This window comes from Cibotium barometz, chromosome 40, assembly GCF_041138505.1.
Source record: "Cibotium barometz isolate CiBa-2024 chromosome 40, ASM4113850v1, whole genome shotgun sequence".
Classification (NCBI taxonomy): domain Eukaryota; kingdom Viridiplantae; phylum Streptophyta; class Polypodiopsida; order Cyatheales; family Cibotiaceae; genus Cibotium; species Cibotium barometz.
This window is the reverse complement of record NC_141085.1, coordinates 28398021-28417955: the sequence shown is the minus strand read 5'-3', so window position 1 is coordinate 28417955 and position 19935 is coordinate 28398021. Positions and strand designations below refer to the sequence as shown.

At 42.3% G+C, this 19935-nt stretch overlaps 1 protein-coding gene across 1 annotated transcript in view; it reads left to right on the top strand.

Moving 5' to 3' along the window:
• Nucleotides 1-10214: 10214 nt before the first annotated feature.
• LOC147615381 (uncharacterized) overlaps nucleotides 10215-19935 on the top strand; it is a 36880-nt gene continuing 27159 nt past the window's right edge. The window contains exons 1-3 of the mRNA XM_086779471.1: nucleotides 10215-10997; nucleotides 12088-12272; nucleotides 13844-13904. Coding sequence (XP_086635597.1) covers nucleotides 10298-10997; nucleotides 12088-12272; nucleotides 13844-13904 — 946 coding nt within the window. The 5' untranslated portion in view covers nucleotides 10215-10297. The remainder of the gene's footprint in view (nucleotides 10998-12087; nucleotides 12273-13843; nucleotides 13905-19935) is intronic.

Sequence of the window (19935 nt, the reverse complement as noted above, 5' to 3'; positions counted from 1 at the left end):
ACCTTGTCCCTTACTTCAGCTATTATTTGTTTGTATCTTGTCTTTTCTTCATCATCCTTCCCGGGGGGGCTAAAATTTTTGGCAAAATGGTCAGATATAAGTGTGATATTTTCTTCCACAGATTCTACTTTACTTCCATCAGGACCTACCATCATGGGAAGGTAATCTTTGGCTTGCTTTCTCTTAAGGGCTATGAACATTGCTTTAGAGGGCCTTTCCCATTTCCCAACCCACCACTCTCTGAAATACAATCTTAAATGGCAGCATTGAATTTCCTCTTCCCTTCTGAGTTCTGCTTTGGCTTGAAGCATAGAGGGTTGAAGGGAAAGGTTGCCTTGGTTGACCTCTTGCTCCAGCTGGATCAGTCTTTTGTATTTGGCGTTTCTTCTCTTTTGTCGGACTTCAGCCACCACAGCCCTCCTTATATGAGTGAGGAATCTCTAAGTTTCTTTTATCGCTAGGGACCATCTCCTGGCTGGCCGAAATTTACCTTGGAAGTGCCTGTGCCATATTTCTTCCACCCCTGCTATGACAGAGGGCAGTTCAAACAATGCTGGATCAGTGTTGTGAAACCACCCTCATCTAATTTTGGAGTCACTTCTTTCCAGCTATACAAGGATGGGATGGTGGTCTGAGAGGGCTATGTCTTTAGCTATAGATACTTTGGTCTTTAGGTATATGTTACAGAGGTTGGACGCTAGGTAGCAGCGGTCCAGTCTAGTCTAGCCTTTCTGAGCAGGAGTCCCTTCCTATTATTGCTCCATGTGAACTCCTTTTTCTGGTCAATATCCATAAGGTCTTGCAACCCTGTAAGGTTCTCCCAAGCCCTCTTTTCCCTACATGATATTGTGATTCCTTGACATTGGTACCGGCGGTCATCTGGGGATTCCACCATGTTGAAGTCTCCAATTAGCACCATCGGAGGGGAGAGGCTACAAAGTGAGTTCCAGAGTTCTGGTCTAGAGCGAGATGGACCTGAAGCATAAACACTCACACATGTCAATGGGTCCGGTCCTCCTATCTCTACAGCCACCCATTTATTGTTAGAGTCGATTTAGGTATTTGAGACCACAGGCAGGAGATTGGGGGCAATCCCTATAGCTGTGCCCCCTGAACCTTGGGCATGGTTAGTACAGTACCAAGCATATTCTTTAGCTATGCTGTTTAGTCTTTTGTAGATGTCTAGAGAGGAACATTTCAGTTCTTCAAGGCATATGATATCCAGCATTATTTGCTGAGCTCTAAGCCATTGCTTAATTATCAATGCTCTTGATGGGTCAAAAAGCCCTTTGACATTAAAGGACATGATCCTCATTTTTTATGTGAAGAGGTTTTCCTCATTTCCATAGTTCTAGGGACCTTATCAGCTGGGGGGGTAAATGCCAGGTTAGCTGGCCGCCTTTCTTTAGGGTTAGACTTTGGCGGTGAAGGGAGGGGAAGTCTCTCTTCCTCTACTTGGGTTGCCTGGTTATCTGTCATTTCTATGTTTTCCAAATTATTATAGAGCTGAATATCCAAGCTGTTGACTTCAGCCACTAAAGGGTTTAGTCTTGGCAGGGATTGAAGCTGGAAATCCATCACAAAACCCTCTTCATCATCATTCTCTGAGTCAGCCCATAGCATTCCTTTGAAGCATGTCATGAGGGGTCGTTCACCTCCGCTAGGAGAGCCGTGAATCTATTTCCATTTTTGCCTCTGATCTCTGGCTTGGTAAATTTGGGTTTACCTGTGTTTCTTGTTTTTTTATGTACTACTTTAAACCCATTATCTATCTTGTTCTCCTTAGCAGCAGTTTGCAGAGGTGCCTTAGTAGGGCAATCTTTGATAAAGTGGCCCTTCTGCCTGTAGTGGAAGCATGCGTTAGGGAGCTGCTTAAACAGGACTCTTTGATTAATGGTGTTACCTCCCCCCACATGGATGATGATCATATCAGTCAGGTCTAGTTCCACCAGAACTTGGGGATGCCACCGAGGGTTAAAGTCCTGAGCTGGTCTTACACCGAGGATCTTGCCTAACAGGGCCACTAATCTTTCGATTAGCGGGTACAGGTGAAAAGGCAAGTTGGGGAGCTCCACCCACACCAGGCACAAAGACGGCTTGGGCCCGTCTAGGGAGAAATCTGCTGTCCATCCACAAAGGGGCATTCCTAATCAACCATTGGCCTGCGCCGCGTAGCGCATTCAGGGACATTTCTTCTTCTCTGAACAGGAAAATAAAATAGTTGTTTGGGAGGAACTGGACCGCCGACTCGACATTAATCCAAGTTCTGAGAACCTCAACCAGGGGGTCTAGCCCCAAACACCAAGCCTACCAGTGCGCTGCCCTGGTAGTCTATCTCCAGTAGCTTGACATCTTCCTCAGGAAGAGAAACAAAGATAGACTTACCTTCTTGCCTTCATTGATGGCTTCCTCCAGCAGTCTCACAACTCTGTCTTGCGCGAGCTGGATTACTCCATCCATTCTGGTGTCTTCATCAAGGTGTTCTCAAGCAGCCACTTCAGCTCTTGCTTTTATTCCGAAGAGAGGAGCTTCCGGTCCATGGCTTCCCACTAGGCGCAAGGGATCACGCCCTTTGTTGGAGTTGAACAGATGCTTGGCAAACAACATGGGGTTTCACCCGTCCCAGACCTGATTTCTCTGAAAAACTGGCTGCCCCTGGCTTTGACGCCAGCCGGTACTACATTGAGGAAGCACGAGTGACGACATCGGTGATTGAGACCTCCCCTTTAGCGAGTCAGCTGCGTGGAGGGCATGCGATGGCCGAAAAGACCGCAGCCAACGGGTGGAGTGGCAGGCACGTGGAGGCACACCTTGGCACGTGGATCACATGCAACGGCCGGGAACCCAAACCCTAACCTAGCCGGAAGGAAGAAACAGCCCCTCCTCCTCTTCTTTCTAGATTACGAGATCTTGAAGGTTAGTAACGTGGCTCACTGGTCCGTGATGACTAATTTCAAACTAACAAGCATTGTTGCAGAACACATGAATTTCATAAACACTACGTTCATTTCCACATGTATATTTTTATATTATTGACCCTTTATTTCAAACTTCATTGTCTTTGTACATGTTGCTGTTGACCTTTTTTTCTTAATTACTTCTACCTTCTTTAAGACGCATGATGTAACTTGTGATTATAACTAATTTTAGACTAATAAGCATTATTGCACAACACGTGCACCACGTACATTTAAAACATGTGAAAAAAAAACACTTGAAACGACGATATTAATAAGCAGTTAGTCAATAAAAGCAATGTTAACAATTATATTTTTTTCCCGTAGGATCATCTCATCAAGAATCAAAAGACAAACAACCCATGACAAACGAGAACAATGCAGACTCAGAGCCATCCGTTCACAAAATTCCTCAATTTCCACTAGAGAAAAAGAAAAACCTCTTTGAAGTATCAGCCACAGTGGATATAGGAAATAGAGACATACATCTGTCATGTTGGGAGCCACTTGAAGAGTTTATAAGGATGGACCCTTTAAAAGGGATGTTTGCACTTGAAAAAGGTGGTACTTTAAACCACTTACATTTTCAAATGGTTGTAAGTCTTATGGCTCCATCACTAATAAGCATAGGAAAAACCATCAAAAGATACTTACGCTGGGATTTGTTCAAACCAAAAGGTGCTATAGTAATGTGTAGAGGATTATGACAGATCAAAATGCACACATTTGAAGGAATAATAAGATACTGTATGAAAGATTTACACAAACCACATTTCAAGTTTTTTTTTGTCATAATATCTCCAGTGAGGAAATAATAAGAGGCTGTCAACTCTATTGTCTCTATGGCCAAGCTGACTTAAAAAATAAAGTATGCTTATCACCTGTAAATTTGTTTGAATGGGCATATGTGTACATGGAAAATTACATAGCCAATAAGACGGGTGCTTCACTACAAAGTACTCTTCTGAAAATGGTTTGCAGCATGGGGAAATACTATCCAACAGCTTCATGGATAATTCCAAAGACTGGATCTGGGATGAGCAGGACAAGGTCTATTGCCATTTGGAAAGTGATGAAGCTCCCTCATTTGACCCAATGTATAGATATTGATGAGATCTTCTTTGCAGATACTCCTGGTTATAGATACTCCAATCCTTTGCATGCAGGATATAATAGAGAAGACAATGAAGGTAAAGATGATGGAGGCAAAGATACTGATGGAAGACAAAGAATGAAAATGTCCATGATGTAAAGCTCAGGAGTCATGGCAATCCCATTGTCATTGATGATGAGCAAAATAGACAGTCACAATAGAACTTTTCTGGATCATATCTGTCTGTGTGGGAGAGAGCATACAAGTTAAAAAAAGCAATTGTGGATGGAGATGAGTTTGTGCCGCTATGTCTACAAATATGTGGGTCTCATTGAAGAAGAAGCTTGTTTCCTGTAGATTTGGTTTATGGCTTGTAGTGCAATGTGTTTCTCCCTTGTATTGGATTTAGCTTTCTTGAACCCTTGTAGTTAAACCCTATGTTGTAATTTGATGTTTTCAAATAAACATGACTTTTACTCATGCTCCTTGTGTAAGAAACTAGGGTTGGCCACTCAAGGCACACGGGTGTGGGTCACCATCCTCACATCTCACATGGGAGAAGTTCACCATGAAAGCTTGGGCATTAGAGCTCCAAGAAAGACAATAATCAAATGATCAATAATGTGTGTACAATGCCCATGAGCCCTATGTATCATATAGCCCAAGGCCCCCAAAGGCACATATGTAAATGACCCTAAGCCCAAGTGCCTAGGCCCCATTCCCCATGTGCATGACACCAAATCTACTTTGTTACAAACCATCCCCTCCTATAATGATTTCGTCCTTGAAATCAAAGCCTGGTCGTGCACAAACATATACAACAGGATATATACAAAAGCCAAAAACGCACTCATGGCCTAGATGTATCTGCCATCAAAACATGTCCACGATGCCCGCCCAAATCGAATGGAAAGGATAGGAGGGCGTCGTCAATGGTAAGGCTAGTACTCATGATGCCTAGATGAAATGGAAATCCATGGCATGCCTGACCCATAACCATATCAATCCTGCATCCTCCTGGATCAAATGAATGATGTAACGCACCGCATCCATCAATGAGATACATTTAATGTCCCCGTGGGTCAAAACGATAATGCACCCATGCATAGGATCTTGCAAGTACACGATAGCCTGTATAGCACCACCCACTCGGATCATAGGTGAATACATCATGTCCAAGAGTGAATGCCTGATAAACTATGTCTATATCAATGCATATGCATCCATGATCATCAAAAGAGAATGCCTCATACTCCATAGCATGCTCCATAAAATGTGAATCCATGTCCTCACTACATCCATCACCATGTATAGGTCCATAGGCATGATCCACATCACAAATGACTACCTGAGCATAATCCATATGTACCAAGGCATAATCCTCATCACTATCCATATAACCCTCGTAGAGGTCACAATCATAGACTCTCCACTCATCTCTCGAGAAAGGGTCATAGACTGGGTTTCCATAGAACCTTCATCACTACTAGATGCATGAATAGCCTCATCATCGATGTTATCCATATCATCAATGTCATCTACATCGATAATGTCATCCACATGCTCACTAGAATCATAAAACTCATCCTCATCATATGTAGCATGTGTATGCATACTACCATTATCCACATCACCATAGATGCTCTCCTCATAAAAAATAATAATAGTAGATGAATCATCAACACTTGCATAAGCATCATCATCAAGATGCCTAATGTCACCCCATGACCAATAGTGCATATGCCTTCACCATATGTGTAATCTTCATCCTCATGTGCATAGCATATGTCAAATTCATCCTCATAGGCATGTGCATCATCACAATCATCATCCCTTGTGTCAAACACAATTGCATGCATATCCAAAATATCCTCAATGATCAAGTCTTTATGATCTTGTGGCATCATATCATAAGCTGAAAATATATCCATCAACGCACTTATGGAAGTAATCCAAGCATTCCCATTTTCAACTTGTGTATTCCCATTGGCCACGAATACATTGGTGGTGTCTTGTCGAGAGAGAATCGGCATCGAGATCTCCTCATGTACTTGCTGTCTAGAAATTACAGCAAGCATCTACATAAAGACTCACATAGTCATATTCTATGCAATGACCAAATATGATTGTGAATGGAAGTGCTAACATTTGTCCTCACAGTAAAGCCAACCTCTTTCAAAATAGACTGTATGATAGCTCTTCCATCTCTTCTCAAAGTAAGAGGTGAATCAAGAAATGGTGCCAAGAATTCACATATATTGATTAACCTTTCCTTGCTTTCACTAGTAGTGGCTCTACCATGGAACTTAACAAACTGCTTTCTTCCATCCATTACTTGTGAAGAAGAAGGCATTTGACCATTGTTATGCTTAAACTCATTATAAAAATCTTCCTCAATATGAGATCTTGAAGCACCACCTCGATGAGTATTTCCCTTGAATGAAATACAAACATTACTCCTTGGGAATCATGAGCTTTCATATGGAGATGCATGACATTTGCCTTTGGCATCATTGGGTGTGTATGTAAACATTGGTTTGCGCATAGCACCATGAGTAGAATGGAAACTTGGGTGATGATCCTCTTTGTCTTCAATATAAGCTTGTCGATCCTTGTAAGATGATCCACCATCTTCATCTCATTACGCAAGTCCCTAAGCTTTTGCACAATGGGTTCCACAAATGATTGAGACATGATTTCTATCATCTCATCATCATAATCATCATCATTTGTGACATATGATTTGTCATTGTGGGCATTGCATGCACACTTGCATTCCTAATAGTGTTAGTTTTCGGTGCCCCATTGCCATACTCTAACCCTTCATCTGCATCTGTGCCTTCATCTTGTATAAGCATTTGAGCCTCATCTGCAATTGCAACCTCGTCCCCAAAAGTTGAGTTCTTTGGATTCCGTGGTCCTCCCTTTGGTGCCATAGCTGAAAATAGGGAATTGGTTGTAACTTTCTCAAATCTTGGCAGATTTAGGAGATCTTATAGTCTAGGGATAGCTTCCAATGTATACTACCCAAATATGCGAAAACAATTGAAATCCGGAATGCCCAAGTATTCTCTATTTTAGGGTTTTTATCGCATTGCAGAGAATGGAAAAATGGTCCTAAAACACAAAACATGGGTCCCAATCAAGTACTTATTGGCTTGTTGGATAGCACTAAGGATATAACAACTATACTCCAAGTGGTTTGACCAAGTCAAATTTCAATCAAGACTGAATTCTTTTTGTGAAAAAAGTCAACTTGCTAGTTTTGGCCTATCAAACGATGTCGGAATAGAGTGATTCTTGGCTCATTAAATAGCCCTAAGGGAGTATTATGAAGACCTCCAAACACCTTTTGATAACCCTAAGGGTCTATGACTGAATTAGGGTTTTCCATTTTCTGCTAAATCCTAATTTGGGTGCCCTACAGGTGTCCGATTCAAAAGGTCAATAGCTCTCTTTGTAGCTTCCAAATAGCTCTTCCAAGATGTGTGATTGCCCAATAGAGACTTTTAAATCAAGTAATGATTAGTGATTTTCTTGACCAGGTGTAGAAGACTTTTGGGAAAAATTTAGCAGCATCTCCTTTGTATTTTTGATCAAATCTCAATATAGATATGTTCCCAATCCAATCTCCAACATTCACATCAATTCTTATCAACACTCCATCAATTCTTATCAACACTCCATCAATAATTTTGCATCACTTTGCATCCAAACAAAGGCATCATTTGCCCAATCATGCAATGCCATTGCCATTGTCCATCAACACTTTACCATGTGACATAATTGCATTTGCCCATGCAATGCCAAATGTAAGATGTTGTTGATGCTGGAATCAATCCAATTGTTGTTGATGTGTGTAGCGTGTCAATGCGTGCCGATCTCCCGGCGAAGCACTTCCCACCCTCGTACCTAGGTCAAAACTAGGCACAAGTTGGGGACATTTCTTTACATCTAAGTAGCTATTCCTCTTCCTTACCGCTTTACCACGATACTCATGGCAAGGAAGATTCAAACCATGCTTCCCTTGGCCTCTCCAACCAAATGCCAAGGTACCCTCTCACACATCAAGATTCTAGGAATAGAATGTGGGGTGCAAGGTGATGTGATAGGTGTGATTTGAACTTCAAAGATATAGGTATGATGATTTACAATGCTTTGCATGAACTTATGCATAATCCATTATTACATTAGCATGTACTCATGCTATACTTTCACTTCCCAGCTCCATTTTCCAAACAACATCAACACCAATGCAACAATCAAGGTGAAGCAAAAGGCATATGGATTGGCATGTAACTTGGCATTCCCAAACATAGAGATGGCTTGAATGTCACACCAATGATTGAAGAAGCATCAAATGGTTCCAATGGCATCCAATGGTGTATGGATTTGATCAAGAACCCCCAAACTTGAGACAAATGGCTTGATTATTGGTCTATTTGAAGCATTAGCTTGTGTAATGGCATCATTAGTGTAATTAATGATGATTTGACAAGGCTAATGGCAAGTTGGAATGCCAATGTCAAGAAATTAGGGTTTCTTGGAAGAAAGCCCTAAATATCAAGGGAAGATTCAAGAACTCCAAAAAATCAAGCAAGGAATATAAGAAGAAGCTTAGCAAATGCTCAAGGATTACCACAAGGCCATGCTCATGCATGTATGGTGAAGGGATGCCCTTGCTTTGGTGAAAAACTTAGGCCTCTGTTTGCAACTTTGTAAAGAGTCCTTGGGCTTCATTCTTCATAAAACAGAGCTCTAGAAGGCTCGAATATTGTAGAAGACTCCATGGCTAATCATAATAGAGCAATCAACCTTGTGATTTCATGCCTTGGAGGGAGATTTTCACAAAAATGCAGAAAACTACCGCCGGCTTCATAGAGCAAAGATTTCCAAAGAGTAAAAAATAGCTAAAAACTCCATTGCTATGCTTACTGAGGAATTTGGACTTGGTATTAAAGCTCTCTTGGCTCTTTCTTCACGAAATGCGTTGCCACTGCTGTTGTTTTTGCCACCCAGTTGCTCCTTCTCCAAGCCTTCAATCAAGTGCTTAAGATGGTCAATGATCCCCCCATAATGGTGCCTAAATGATGGTTACAAGATATGGAGTGATTAGAGCAATGAAGGTGATGGAATTAGCGTTTTCTTGAAGCACCTAATGGCTGTAACTTTTTGTAGTAAACCATGATGAAATTTGGGAAAAATGGGATCAATGAGAAACTTGAATCATGGTTAATCAAAACCCCAAGGAATGGCAGCTAAGAAAAGCTTGAAATGCATGCAATGGCTATGGAAAACTTGCACAAAAGAAGGGGATTACTCAGAAATATTTTGATTAGTATCACTAATCAAGATTAGTGCATTTCTCCCAATTTTGGTTCCCTCATTCAAAATTTGGACCGGCTACCCCAAATTTTGGTCTACAGTGATCCATAGCTCCCGAAAGCTTAGAACAATCCAAAAATCAAAGAGATTTCCATCATCCCACAATCACCATAGCCATTTTTTGATCAACAAAATTAAGAAAGTCCAAGAAAATCAAGAAAATTTAGAAATTTTGAAAAATTTTAAAAAATTGGATTAAAGACATGGCTTTGATACCAATGCAAGAAACTAGGGTTGGCCACTCAAGACATGAAGTGACAACATGGGTGTGGGTCACCATCCTCACATCTCATATGGGAGAAGTTCACCATGAAAGCTCCAAGAAAGATAATAATCAAATGATCAATAATGTGTGTACAATGCCTACGAGCCCTATGTATCATATAGCCCAAGTGCATATGTAAATGACCCTAAGCCCAAGTGCTTAGGCCCCATCCCTCATGTGCATGTGACACTAAATCTACTTAGTTACACCTTGTTAAGTTGACTTGTAATTGTAAAACTTTTTAAATGTTGTCTTATAATAAGAGTACAAGTAAGTTTATGATAAAGCTTTCAAACCTTAAATTTTCAAAGGTTTGTTTTTTTTGTTAACCTTTCAAACCTTAATTTTTCTATGGTTTGTTTTTATGATTAAACTTTCAAACTTTAATTTTCCTAAGGTTTTTACTCAAGAATTTGAGTAAGCACCCTCTTAAAAAATTAATTAATGTGAAAGAGTGAATAAAAATCGTTCGATACGCAACCTTGGCAAAAAGGGCAAAAAATTAATGTCAGAAAGGCAATCTATCCATTTCGTAAATTATAAAGGATACTAGCCTCGAGATAAAATACGATTCAGAAGGTGATACCAACGTTGACAATGAAGATGAGTCTGGCGATGGGGTTTGCAACAACACAGCCATTCTTCTTCAACAGCAGCAATAGCAGAAACGCTTCTCAGCAGCTATGGCACGGCAGAAGCTCACCAGTGCCCTCAGCCATGGCTTTATTAGATCAAGAATGGCGATGGGGCAAAAGCAAAAGCAGCCATAAGAGCAGAAGCAGAAGAAAAAGCAAGGGTTTCTTTGCAGAGAACCCGATTCTATGCCCTAAAACCAAAAGCAAGGGCTTCCTCTGTGCTGCGGCAAAGAGAGACCTAGAGCTAGCAGAAGAGGAGATGCTCCTGCAGCAGGAAACGACGCCTCTGGAGACCTTCTTCAATCGCCATAGCTCCCTCTTTGAAACTTTAGAGGCAAGCAGGATCCGCAATGTTATCAAAGAAGGTTCCATACCAGCAGAAAAGCCCTCTCCTGCAATCCTTGTCATGCTAGGAAGCGAAGTTTTTGTGAAACAGCTCTGCAACACTTGCCCTGAAGGCTCAGTTGAAGTTGCTCATTTCTCTCTCGATGTCCTGGCCAACATCAAGGAGCAGCATGATGATGCCAGATGCTTCTACATTAACACCACGGATTTCTCGGAGATTTCTGGCTCTTTCGACACCATCTTCCTCAATTACTTTCCTGTCTTCTCGAAGTCTCTGCCGAAGCTTCTCAAAGATGTTGCAAGACATTGCAAGCCTGGTAAGATCGATGCTCATTAGCTATGTATCTGCAAGATAGATTAGAATGTGCATTGCATGGCATATGGATTTAGGAATGGCGAGTATCGTCACACATGGGACTTTGGACTCGGTATAGTGGCTCTTGGGATAATAAACATGTTACGGTTGCTCAAGATGACTCATGAGATAATGATTTGGGATTTCCATACTTGACCTACACTAGGGGTGGTGGGTCACCGAATGAGAAGACCAGTATTTATTCTAGGTCATGTAACATGATGATGGGAATCAACGCATTGGATCTAGTTCTTTTTTCACTATGAGATAGTAAACTTTGCAAATGTGTGATGTACATACGATCTCTCTCTCTCTCTCTCTCTGCAGGTTTTTCTTTTTTCTTTGTTTACTTGCCTTCTTGGCTTTATGGACTCTCAGTCCTTCACTGATGTTTATTTCCCCCATTCTTCATCTTTTTCCACTCTAGAAGCATCACATGAATCTAGTTTCTCCTAAATGAATCTATTTTCTCCTAATAAGGTATGTCACCTAAGAACATTGATTCCAAGGTTATTCGATCATTACAACTTGGCATTTAGATTTTAACACGATAGTGGCACCTCAGGCACATGATTGGTCCGTCAACATGACTGGTCAAATAATTAACTCTTTTCTTTTCGTGTTGCGCTTAATAGGACAATGAATTGGGATTGTTATGATTAGATAACAAATTTTGATGCTGCATGTACAATGGATGGAATAACGAGTTTTGATTGCTTTCTAATCACATGATTAGATAACAAATTTTGATCCTATACATACAATGAAATAACAAGTTCTGATTGCCTTCTAGCCAAATATTAAGAGACTGAACTCTTATTGCGTCTCAATTCATGAGATTCTGAGCATGTTACAAGAAAGAGGTTATGAGTTGAACTGTAGGTCACAAAAGAAGATGACGAGTGTCACACAGTAGTCAAAATGATGATTTTACTGAGTTCTAGTCTTAATGTAAGTGGTTAATTGGTTCATGTATTTCATAATCTTCTCAGATAGTGCTTGTTTTGTGTGACATTTTATTTTGTTTAAAACTTAGTGTTTCTGGCACTCAGGTGGAATGGTGGTTATCAGCCTAGCTCAGGACAAGAAACACCTAGTTTCTCTCAGAGATCAGAGTGGTGGGCTATTGCAATCTGATCTTCCCAACAAAGATGACTTGGTCAAAATGGTCTCTGCCCTCCCCTTGGAGCTGGTCAGCTTTCAGGATGTACCGGATTTCTACTTGGCAACTCTGAAGGTGAGTGTTTCAGTTCCTAAAGATTCAGGTTTCTTGCATACTCAAAACTTAAGTGCAGCAAAAGATAGCAGCAGGCCAGTATGTAGGCGCTGGTCTCAAGGTTAATTGTAAAAAAAGGGAGCTGGCTTGTTTTTATTGGAATGGTGGATCACCCTGGGTTGATTCCCTTTAAGAGTTTGATTTTCTAGAAAAGGTGGATAATGAAGCAAGGGACAACTTTAAGAATGTGATGGGTCAGTTTTTGTGCCACATAGGGCCATCTACATGGGGTAAAATTTGATTGAGCAGTCCATCATTGTAGGCATGGAGAACCTTCAAAGGCTGCTGATAAGTGAAAAGGCCTTCCAGTGGGCTCAAATTTCAATTTAGCAGAGCCCATTATTTTTGGGGTGGAGAACCTTTAAAGGCTGCTCATGAGGTTCCAGTGGCTCTTTGCTTGCATCAGGAGGCACTGAATCTGCAGCTTTGTGTAGTCAGGTGCATGGAGAGTAAAGGCTGTTACCAAGGTTGAGTGCGCTCCTCATGTGGGCCAGGTGGTGTTGAGTCTGCATCTGAAAACGTTTGTTTGAGCTAGGTGGTGCTGAGACATTCTTGTGTGCAATCTTTGACTCAAGCATGTGTTCCTTTTCCTGGGCAAGTTAACATGAGCTCCAAAATCTCTCCCATCTTCCAAAGTTTTTTGAACATAAAATGATGCCTTCAGTTTTCTCAATCCATCATGACTGTCTAAAAAGTAGCATTTTTTTGATACTTCATTGCTCCACTACTAGAGAGCAGCAAGAGCATGTGGTCTGATTAGTTCTTTAAAGGGAATCGTATACAGTTGTCAAAATGTCCCAACAAAATGACAACCCCCCCAAACGCTTTGATATCAGGAAAAACGAAAATGAAAAGCATCCCAATGCCAGGGTCATCGTGCCATATCATAGGGTTGATTGTGTTTCATTGATAGGCACAAAGTAAGGAGCAGGATAAATTTGATGAATGCCCAAGGTTGCAGTGCCATGAAGAGTTGGTGGAAAGTGCACAACAAAGACAATGCTCAGTTGCACTTCATGTTAGTGCTCTCTCATCTCTTCATTGACACCTAGATAGGATATCCGAAGGTCAAGTGTAATGTAAGGTGGCATTCTAACAAATGCAGCCTTTCTCAACTTGCCAACCATTTCTTGCCATTGTTGTTGCCCAGGGTGCTGGAAAGTATTGCAAGTGGGGATGCAAACATGTCAACGAGATTGGTGACAGCTCCTCCTGGGCAAATACATGTGAACGGGGTAGTGTAGATGCTATCAATGTAGTGTGCCAATGATCAAGCCCAAGTGTACCAGCTGGTGTGGTTGATCAATGGGTTGATAAAAAAATGCATGCTAATGGTCCATGCATTCTTTGCTATTTCGCATCTATGGGCCATTTAATGTATTTGACCAGAAGCTTGTATTTAGGAGGAATGGAGTGTTGAATACTTAATTTGATTGGTTTTTATGTATTATGCTGCGTGGTTTACACTTTTGGCAAGTTGTGATTCATAACATAGTGATTTAAGATATATGGAAACTGTGGTGCTTTCACAGTTTACCGGAGCTTATCATAGAGGACGCAAAGCAGACATCGAACCCATTGCTTTTAGTAAAGGTGCAGTTGGCACTTAACCAAGTTCAGCTCTCTTTATCACAAAGTCTTTCCTTCGATGCATCTCACAGACATCTGTGTTTTGATAGGTAGAAGTGGTTCTCACCATTTTCTTAATGTGCTGTAAGCTTAGCATTTTGTAACTCAGATTGCAATGCAATCTGTTCTTGAAAGAATGGCTGTAAATCAGAAAAACAACAAATAGATCTTGCAAAGAAGCACATGTGCAAAAGAACTGAAGTAGAAAACTTGTTATCTGTTGAAGTAGAGCATGAGGGCTGCCCGTAGGTGCATACAACCAACAGCAATGGCTTAATAATGAAGTGCTAATGATGCTAACCCAAGCCACCTATTTATAGGTTGGACAAGAGCTGGTCGGCCAGCATAAAAACAGTGGGCTGGCCGACTATGCAAAAAATACTAAAATAATGTCTAAAAAATAGACAAAAATAGCAAAAAAATATCTAAAATAAGATGAATGCATGGCCTCATAAATCTGGCCAGATACAGCATGAAATATGCACATATAAGCCCAATCTGGAGATGATAATGCCAACACCTTCTCTCCAGCGTCAGATGGGCGGACCGACTCCAGCACGCTGAAGAAAGACCTCCAAAGAGTCTGAAGGAACAACCTCCTCATAAAAGGCACAAGCTTGCGAAGATATGGTACATCTGAATACCGAGAATGTCTTCGGAAGAAGCCACGAGAAGATTGAGAAGATATCGAAGATGAAACAATAGGATCAATCTGAAGAGAGAAGCTCTCAGGAGATGGAACCATAGATGGTACCTCCTCTGCATCTCCAACAAGTATCGGGACCGAAGTAGACTTCTCCTCTGAAGAAGAAGGAAATGAAACAACCATTGGAACAAACTGATCATCAGTGATAGTAGAAGTTGTCAGGTTCAAAGTAGGGACAGGCTCCAAGATAGTGGAAGATGCCTCCTCTGAAACATAAGAAGGAGAAGCAACTGCCAAAATAGGAAGCTTGAGAATATGTGAGGATATCTCAGCAAAATCATCCACCTGCCCAATAGAAGAACCACTATCCTCCTCTGAAAGAGACGAGAGAAAATCTGCAATAATAGCATCAGCATGAAACAACACAAGGGAAGGGAGATACTCATCCAAAGGAATTAGAGGAACTGATAAGGTCTCTATCAAAAACTCCTTTAAATAATCCTCTGTTGCGGATAGGGCACTGACTTCTGAATCAGAAGTCTCCTCTGTGACCACTAGGATGGACTTATCCTGCTCCTGTGAAGATGAAAGAACAGGGGGATCATAGACAGCAAGAAAAGCCATCTTAGCATGAGACTTTGTACCCTCCTCTGTCGTTGGCGAAGTATCTGAATCATTTGTCGTGGGTGAAGTGTCTGAGCCATCGGAGGGGGACTTCTGTTTTGCTTTAGCTTTGCGGGAAGCAGCCTGTCTGGCAAAACATTTGGCCTCATAATGACCAAGTCAGCCACAAAACTCACAAGATTCCTTCATCTTGGAACCCTTGTTGCTGTCAGAATCGTCGTCGTCAGAAGTGACTCTGTGGTGACTTTCTGCTTGTTGTTGGAGTTCCCTTTTCCGCCTTTGCCTTTGCCCTTGCCCTTGTTAGAGGCAACAAAAGCAGACTCTGACTTGCCTTTTCCGCGAAGCATGCACTTGTCGTGGAGATAACTCACGACTTCCTCAAAAGGGGGGAGAGGATCACGGAAATAAATGTGATCTTTGAAAGAGTCAAAGGATGATGGCAGCTTACCAAGCAGTTTATGGATCGGGTTGTTGATTGAGCTCCCATACTCCTCAAGCTGCCTCTTGATCCTTGTGAATTCCCCAATCTTATCAATGATATTATCCGAGTCACTGATGGTAATCTTCTCAAGATCCGCCTCCAACTTAGCAATCTTCACGGAAGATACTCTCCCGAACCTCCTCTGAATCTCATTCCACATCTGACTGGCATCACTCCGGGAAGATATGAATTGTGCTTGGATAGATGGTGTCATACAATGGATGATGATGAGACGGGCCCGTGCATCGAGAACTCCACGAAACGCGCGATCCACCAAGTGAGGAGTGGTGATAGAGTGCCATACACTTGCTCCTTCAAGAAGCAATTGCGTATAAAACGACCAAGTATGGTAGTTGGTAGCAGTCAGCTTCATGGAATCACTTACTTGAGGGGGTGAATAGGATGGCACATGGGAAGGGGTTGGGATGAGGGTTTGTGGGAGGGGAGAAACAAGAGAAGTGGTGGTGGTGGGGAATATGGAAGGAAAAGAAGCAGGAATCTGGGAATAAGGTAGAGAAACACGAAGCTGGGAAGAAGATCCCTGTGAATTTGGGGCTTGGGATCGGGGAGAAGAAAAGAGAATCCCCGAGTGAGAAGAATGACTATGACCAGAAGCCATATCTCCGATAACGCAGCAAAATCCTCCTCTTCAACAAAGCTGATTAGAAAATCAGCAAACTCATCCTCAAAAGCTGAGTGCAGCCAAGAGAAAGGAAGGAGAAGAAGGGATGGGAGGGTGGGAAACCAACAGGAGAGGTAAGAAATGACTCCCCTGGGTTAAAACCCTGTTGTAGCACCAAAATACGGGGCTGAGATCTGAAAACACAGATCTCAGGCTGAAAACGCAGCACCTTTGTGTGGAAAATGCAGGTCCTCAACAGAAAACGCAGGTCCACAGCAGAAAACGCAGCTCCTTTGTAGATGTAGATGCGGTGGATCTTTGCCTACAGCAATAGATGTAGAAAACGCAGGTCCCTTTGCAACACTGGGCTCAGATACCATGAAAGAATGGCTGTAAATCAGAAAAACAGCAAATAGATCTTGCAAAGAAGCACCTGTGCAAAAGAACTGAAGTAGAAAACTTGTTATCTGCTGAAGTAGAGCACGAGGGCTGCCCGTAGGTGCATACAACCAACAGCAATGGCTGAATAATGAAGTGCTAATGATGCTAACCCAAGCCACCTATTTATAGGTTGGACAAGAGCTGGTTAGCCAGCATGAAAACAGTGGGCTGGCCGACTATGCAAAAAATACTAAAATAATGTCTAAAAAATAGACCAAAATAGCAAAAAATATCTAAAATAAGATGAAAGCATGGCCTCATAAATTTGGCCAGATACAGCATGAAATATGCACATATAAGCCCAATCTGGAGATGATAATGCCAACAATTCTGAACTTTACAAGCAGCTGGAAGTGCTGATAATGCTTGAATAAACCAAACAAATAGTTACAGAAAGCGATGAAGCATGAAAACAAGCCATGTAGGAAACCACTTTCATGCACTCTGCTAGAATTAAAGATCTATGGTACTCGCACAACCATATGCCAAGACTATAATTTGACATGGAGAAAAGAGCCAAGGGTGGTTCTTCTTCACACAATGCCTAACAAACGGCAAGCTATGTTCCTTCTTGTCACGGATCTAGAAATGGCACTCCTTCACAATGAGGTGGTGTGTGAGTGAGGTAGGTCTCTAATGCTTGATGTAATTATTTGAAGTTTGCCAAGCATACTGAAAAAAAATGGTCTCAATGAAATTGGCATGCACCAGTGGGGGCAGCACATAGCATGGGCAAGTTTGGGTGGTCAACAGGGCACTTGAGTGGGCTGACCTTGATCATGGGGCCCAGACGGGAGCTTACCAGCAACAGGCACCGGCCAAGACACAACTCTCTGCCTTGTTAAACCACAGCCTTAGGGTTAGCTGCTGTGTGCAAGTCTATGGCGGCTTGTACTGAAACATGGCTATGGCATTGGAGCAAAGAGAGAGAGAGAGAGAGAGAGAGAGAGAGAGAGAAGAGAGAGAGACAATTTACAAATAAAGAGATAGATTTGCACGACTCAAATGATGTGACTTGGTGTTGTATTTCTTCAATTAAGTACAATGCTTTTATAGGCTTAGAGCCTCTCTTGTATGACGTCATTGCGTAGGTTAGTGCAAGTCTCACGTGCATCTTGCACTGGGGTACACAGTGACACATTGTGTGACATGTAGAGGTCTTAAGACCGTAGTAATCACAACCTTAGTCTAATTAAACTGCACTTAATGATGTTTAAGAGATAGACAAATATGTGTCAATGCAATGCAGCTATATTAGATGATGAATGCGGTTACAATGAGATCCAAATGGATCTATACTGCTGAATATGCTGCCTATATGCTGAATATTCTGATATGCTGAATATACTGCTGTCCACTATCTTTCCCTTGTCTCCTGGGAAGGAAACGCTGAAGGGATGACCTGATGATGAAACGCAGATGCTCTCCAACACGGGAAGGTGGATGCTCCATGCGTTTGCAGATCTGATGGCTGATGATGATGCGTTGCTGAATATGCTGATGCGTTGGCTGGATATGCTGCTCCCAAAGCTTCCTGGAGGAGATGCGTTGGAGAACACTGGGCTGAATGCTGCTATCTGAGATGCGTTGAGATGCGCTGATGACAGATGATGATGATGTGCTGAACCGAATGCTGAGGTCTCTATATATATGGGTGAGGGGGACTGGTCGGCCAGTCTGGCTGCAGTCGGCCAGATGCAAAAGCCCACGACTGAATATATTATGCCAAAAAGAGCATAAATGCTGGTCGGCTGAAGTAGCATCCTGTTGGCTGATGTAAACAGGCTGTCGGCTGCCTCCACAAGCCCTAGATGCTGGTCTATATGGCTAATGTGATGCTACCATGCTGAATCCAACTCATACCATGTGGTACATGCTGAAAACATTCATTTAAATGCCTGAATAATGCCTGATAAAATCCTGATGATGCTTATGATGCTAAAATGATGCCATGTCACTGTACACCTGAATGGTGTGCACGTGACATTCCCCGCTGCTAAACTGTTGCTGGGTGGTATACCTGGCAACCTTCGACTCCTCTGTGATCCTTCTCCTCCGAACCACTGCCCCCTTCTGTCTTCTGCTACCGGGATTGAGGCCGTATGCAGGAGTGAAATCCTTCGAGCCAAGACTCTATGTACTGCGGGAACTGAATGGCAAATACCTGAGTCACCCTTGACCTGTCCCTGGAAACCTTTCACCTACCATCTCCGTCGTTCCTGAAGCTCTGAACCTCCTGAGGCGATGTTGGAGCAAACTTCCGTCTTCTGTGGAAGAGAAACTCCCTGCTGCTGCCAGTTGAAGTCCAAAACTTATGTCCTCCTTTGATGATGGATGTCATTCTTCCCCAGAGAGTTCATGGGCAACATGTATGCAAGACTGACTGCTAAGATGTCTTTTATGCAAGCCATGTGCAACCCTATATGCTGTGCAAGAATGCAGATGGATGGGTTACTGATGCAGACCTAAGGGAAAATCCCTAAGGGTGGCTTGCAAAATTTTGAGAACTGGGTTTAATTGTGCGGAAGCGATAAAAATGATGTCTGACTGAATGACTGATGAACTGAACATGCTCTAAGGCTGGTTACCCTGTAACGCTCTGATACCAATGTGACATGTAGAGGTCTTAAAACCGTAGTAATCACAACCTTAGTCTAACTAAACTGCACTTAATGATGTTTAAGAGATAGACAAATGTGTCAATGCAATGCAGCTATATTAGATGATGAATGCGGTTACAATGAGATCCAAATGGATCTATACTGCTGAATATGCTGCCTATATGCTGAATATTCTGATATGCTGAATATACTGCTGTCCACTATCTTTCCCTTGTCTCCTGGGAAGGAAACGCTGAAGGGATGACCTGATGATGAAACGCAGATGCTCTCCAACACGGGAAGGTGGATGCTCCATGCGTTTGCAGATCTGATGGCTGATGATGATGCGTTGCTGAATATGCTGATGCGTTGGCTGGATATGTTGCTCCCAAAGCTTCCTGGAGGAGATGCGTTGGAGAACACTGGGCTGAATGCTGCTATCTGAGATGCGTTGAGATGCGCTGATGACAGATGATGATGATGTGCTGAACCGAATGCTGAGGTCTCTATATATATGGGTGAGGGGGGCTGGTCGGCCAGTCTGGCTGCAGTCGGCCAGATGCAAAAGCCCACGACTGAAT